This window comes from Cariama cristata, unplaced genomic scaffold, assembly GCF_000690535.1.
Source record: "Cariama cristata isolate BGI_N322 unplaced genomic scaffold, ASM69053v1 scaffold6308, whole genome shotgun sequence".
NCBI classification, from domain to species: Eukaryota; Metazoa; Chordata; class Aves; order Cariamiformes; family Cariamidae; genus Cariama; species Cariama cristata.
Window position 1 is genome coordinate 2,294 of NW_009632728.1, and position 5,693 is coordinate 7,986.

The 5,693-nt window shown below is 37.8% G+C and overlaps 1 protein-coding gene across 1 annotated transcript in view; it reads right to left on the minus strand.

The window, feature by feature from the left end:
* Positions 1-2,601: 2,601 nt before the first annotated feature.
* LOC104166514 (protein Dok-7-like) overlaps positions 2,602-5,693 on the minus strand; it is a gene marked incomplete at its 5' end in the record, with an annotated part of 48,915 nt that continues 45,823 nt past the window's right edge. Inside the window, 2 exons of the mRNA XM_009706468.1 lie at positions 2,602-2,738; positions 4,350-4,502. Coding sequence (XP_009704770.1) covers positions 2,602-2,738; positions 4,350-4,502 — 290 coding nt within the window. The remainder of the gene's footprint in view (positions 2,739-4,349; positions 4,503-5,693) is intronic.

Sequence of the window (5,693 nt, forward strand, 5' to 3'; positions counted from 1 at the left end):
AACTTGACAGGGAGACCTGCAAGGTACTACAAAAACAACAACCAACCAGTTTTTAACAGATGCAACAGTAAGGTTTGGCCTCCTGCTTCAGCCTCCTAAACATAATGTAGTGCATGAGAATATGGAGTTAATTTTAAAAATAAGCGAAAGTCATCTGTTCTCTTTGTTCTATACAAGTGAAGTAAAAAAATAGAAACAGAAGCCTAAAAAATAAAATACTTCATTTGTGGAAAACCTGATAGGATAATTATGTTGATATTAACAAAGGCTATATGTACAAATTTATATCCAACCATGTCCCTAATCTTAGCTGAATTTACTATGACATATACAAATACGTATGCACAGAGAACCATGTGCATGCACAGATTCCCAGCCCTGTTCAACCTGAAAAACATTGTGGTTTTTTTTTTTAATTGTGATTCCTCCTGTAAGGCCAGCAGCACTCTGACGACCTTTAGTAAAGTCCAGGATTTAATGCAAGCAATTTTGAGTAACACACAGAAAGGCAGCCTCTGTAGAGAACCTGGGTAATATATTTTCCCGGTAAACAAATTACGAAGAAATATTGCAGCTTCATTTTATTTCATGATGGAAAACACTGCGTTTCAGTGCATCAGGCAAGTTATGCTCATTTTAAATATTAAATATAAACAGGCAAAGAGCAAGAGATTTAACCCTGCAAGTCCTCCAGCGGAGGATCCTTAATTGAAGAGCAGGTCAGTTAGATAAACCTGGTCCCAAGGAGCTGTAAGTCCAGGCCATTCCAGCTGTACTGAATATGTGTTTACAAAGCAGATCACCACTTTCCATTTGTCAAGTAAGAAAAATCTTTTAAACTGGGAATCTCATAAGAAATATTTCTTTTCCATTCAGAAATACGCTAGGTTGATAAACAGAAAAGTACATCTTAGCACAGGACAGATGACAATGGTAATTGTCAACTCTCAAACACATTTTAATTTGAGAGATTTCTGATATCTTACGTTACGATTGAGGCTACATTCAAATAAATGTATAGGTTAAATTCTGCCTCAAAAACAAACACTCACCTCTCATTCTAAGTCACTTAATGAAACCCTCACTGGCACAAAATTTCCACTCACGAATACATATTATAATGCATATCTGAAAATCAGAATTGGGCTGTGATACTGTATTTTAAGGGGATACAGTCAAAAATTTATAATACCCAAGATATCACTCTCAATAACTTCTGGAAGCCAAAGCTGATATGTTATCACAGACCAAACTTTTGTTTTCTTCATAAATACTCTGCCTTGTTAGTCTAGTGTCACTGCCATTTTATTTAAATAACATTTTGTGTCAGGACAAATACATAGAACACAAGAATTACATAGACAATGCAACACAAGAAACTAAGTTTTGAATCATACAATCTCACTGTACAAAAGCAAGATGTCACAGACTTATGGATAAATCTATATTACAACATAACATCCTGCTGTGCCTCAATTCTGTAGCATCTCTGAAGACACCATCCTCTTACACAGACATAGAACTGTTTTTATGCCATTTAGGGACAGCAGAGAATCATTCAATGAAAGTTTTAGATTCAAAGTGGATAATCTGCTTTTGATACTGGTTTACATTAGGGATAGTTTAGGAAATATAAATAAAGGACTCAGTTTTCAAAAGTGAATGTTTGAGTACCTTGATTTTAAGATATTCTGTATGAGAAACCTGAGACCTGATTTTCAAAATGATACTTATGTTCAACTCCAGGAAAATTGCTAAGAATTACAGGTACTCAGGAACTATGAAATCAAAGCCTATGGTTTGACACGGGGGTTTTAAGAACAGAAGCACCCAAAATGTCCCTTCACATTACTTTGGTTTATAGACATAATTAACTAACTTGTTTGTGTGTGCTCTTGTCTGCATGCATACACACACGCATCCCTGACACTGCAGCTTTTAAATTTGAGCAACTTTAGCCAAAGCTGCAGAACTCTTGGTGAGGTATAAAACTGAATTACCCATAGGCAAAGTTAAGCATGTCCATAAATAAGCATAGAAATTGAACAAAACTGTGCCTGCAAAAAATCAGGCACTGAATTTTCTTGCTTTTGAAGGAGTCCATTAATATATTAATAGAGGTTTTACGTATGTTATACTCTCAGATATATACATATATTTTGTCAGTAATATGTGCTTACATTCATACATATGCACACATGGAAACATTTGGGTACACTTCCCACGCACACACTCACATTCCCTTATCTGCACACATTCAAGTTCTCTGTTTTTAAAGAAAATGCCACCATTTAATAAACACTGGAATTGGTTCCAGGTTCTCCAGGATTTTAGAATTACAGTAAAAGGTAACTCACATCTGTCATTGCATATGAAAAAAAATCTGGACTTTACAACCAAATTAAAATAAAAAGAAAGACTACACACACCCCTTATGCTACCAGTTTTCCAATTAGGAATCAAGATATTGGAATGAATCTGGTATAAATGCAATAAGCAATGGCAGCATTTTGTATGATTATTTTTTACAATAAATGTGAATCTTTTGGAAGATAAATTAGTACCAATTTGTGGTGAGCAAAAAGTTCTTTCCTAGACAGGTCACTGCTGAGCCCCTTTCTTCTTCTGCTCTAGCTCCTGCAAGCGTTCCTCCCGGCACTGAGCATGCTGTGTTCCCACTTTGTGGGCTGTCTCGGTGGCTGCAATGTCAATTTGTGCATATCGGGATGATCCACTCCCTGAAATACCAAATGGAATCCTGTAAAAGTCTATACCACTCATATATTCCTAGTTAAAACTGACCCAGGGTTAAGCTATTGAGACATTTCTTCCACAGATTTCCTAGATGATCTTGGCCTGGTCTTAAACAAGCTCTATAAAGGGAGTAAAATGATAACCACAACTAAAAAAATCTCAAAAGCTTTGTTATCTACCTATTTTAGCTATCTGGTTTTCTTCAAAGCAGCAAATGAACCACTTGTATTTCTGCCCCAGGTTTGAATCTCCACCCCTGCTCCTCCCAGTAGAAAACAAAATTGAACTCAGCTCTCCCATTTCTGGGAGGCTTCATCAGCAGACTACTAGTCAGCAAATGGACAACATCTGGTATTTGATAAGAAAATACCTTTGGTAGGGCAGTTAGCAGGGATTCTTCTTTGTCTGGATTAGGCACTCTGTGAATGTTTACCAGATCAACCACCTTCAGCCTCAGACAGAATCACAATTTAGTCCAATAATTGGCAGTAAGGGAGATAAAAGCTGCTCAGTCTGTTTAGGAGTAAAATAGCTCTGTATAGGTGCAGACACACAACTCTAGAGACTGGGAAAACTTTAGTATGAAAAAATAAAATGTTTATGGTCATTAAAGGCACCTTCAAAGTTATACAAGTGGAGCTTGGGAAGGTAGTTGACATTTAGGAAAGCTTGTGTCAGTTTATGGATTTCAGCTCTTCATTCTTGATGCCTTGGTTCAATGTCTTTAAAATGAAGATAAAACATCTTTTACATCTCAACAGGATGTTGTACAGAGAACTACATAAAATTCTGGAAGAAGCTCAGAATTACTTAACTAGAGCCATATAAACATCCAAAAAAAAAAATCTATGAGGAAAGTGCTAACATTTCAAAGTTAATAAAATTGTTGAAAATAAAATTATAAAAATTCAAATCTCAATAGCTGAAAATTATACATGGAAAATCCATCAATACCAAATGTGAGCAATTAAATGCCAGATCCTGCTTAGGGTCTTTGTGTAAGGAGGAATGCATCTCTAAATGACAATACATGGCAGCTATATTGCATGTTTATGTGGTAATTGTCCACGTTAAGCATTAGAAGTAAGATACTCAGTTCCAGGCTACTGAGTAGCCTTTTCACACATCCTCATGGAGAGCAGATAGAAGAACGCTGCATCCTATTCTTAAGCATTTGCTGCATGGCTCCAGGTCGATATCTTCAGGAGCAAGCCCTGTACACCTACACCCACAGCCCTGTTTCTGAAGCCAAGCAAGAAAAATTAAGTGTAGTCCTAATATGTGCGATGAAAATCTTGAGAACACGAAGCAAATTACTGTCTGTCAAACTCCACAGACACAGAAATGTTCACTTTAGAAGGAGCACATATACAATGCACCTGTCAGAGGGATGCAACATCTTATAGAATCTCATTACTTCAAAATCTTTTCTGAACAAGTTGGCAATTACGAGAACTGCCTCACAAATGAGCCAGGGTTCAACTCTTCTGTTAGCAAAAGCCTATGGGTAGATGAGAAATTAAGATTCCCCATACCCCATACATTCTGCATGACTGCATCCTTTGCTGTTTGAACAGTACTGTAGACTTCCTTACCTCTTATGCTTGTGCTAGTTTCTTGAAGTTCCAGTTCCATGTAATGAAGCTGTTTTTTGGAAGTAGGGCTGACAGGAATATTAACATAGGTGGCTGTTTCACTTTGGGGTCGATCTGTTGTAGGGACATCAGCTGAATAACCTACTGCCCCTTCTAAAATAAGTAACATGTTGTTATAGACACTGTTTGCAACGACCAATGATCCATTTCATAAAAATTCACTGTTCCGTCAAATGTTCTGAAAGCAAATATTCAGCAGCAACAACTCTGCTTGCCAAACAGTACATTCCTCAGTCATAGATGGGACATGAGAAGACTAAGGCTTCTACAGAAAAGCTCCTGAGAGACTGGTCAAGTCAGGATCTATGCAGAAGGCCACAGACCACAGCCAGTGATCTCACTATGTTGTGACAGAAAGCAAACACTATGCAGAAATTGTCAAACAGAAGCAATGTATGCACTACCTCACAAGGCTTTCAGCAATAACTCAGGTTATTAAAGCCTTATATGAAGCAATCTGTTCCAGTAAGACGTGAACTATTGTAACATTTGCAAGAGAGCAACCAAAATCACTAGAAGTTCAGGAAGTATGTGCTGAAAACAGGGACCGAAGAACTGTTTCAAGCAAGGGGGAGGCAGGCTTGAGGAGATAATGCTGACAGCTTCCCTGTACTGCATTGAAAAAGATAGGAATGATGCCAAGTGGGGACAGACCAAGTAATAAAAGACTTTAACTGCAGGAAAAAATTAGAAGACTAGACAGTGGGAAAACCTTTCTAATAGTAAAGATCACAAGAACACTAGAGGAAATCTCACAGAGGCTGAAGAATTTCTGTATCTAGAAATTTCTACAAAAGAGATAGACTAACACCTACCAGGAAACAGTTCTCTAGAAAGCAATTCTGACTTAAAGACAACTTTTTTATCTACTAGATGAATTCTCAAGACCTCTTCTAGTCCTGCTTTCAATTATTCTAATCTTGTCAGAAGTGAAACTGAGAGAGAAGGTAGAAGGTTAATGTCCCAGCCCCTGGCCAACCAGGCATTCCAGCTTTCAATCCCTTCCTGATATCAGGCACCTACATCTAGTTTTTCAGTCCATGAATACCAAGGGACTTCCCAGAATTACCTGGACTACAGGAGTTCCAAATACAAACCTGTATTACCTCTGCGCTTGGGCAAGGCTTTGAGTCACATTCTCATTGTCCTACTCAGCAGGCTAGTCATCACCTGCCAGCCTCGTCCAGTTGAAGTTCTTACCCTTAAACACTTTCTGCTGGTAAGTCAATTTGGGACAGAGGAGTGCAGAGGAAAAATGGCATCACTTTCAGGTTCTCTCTTTCC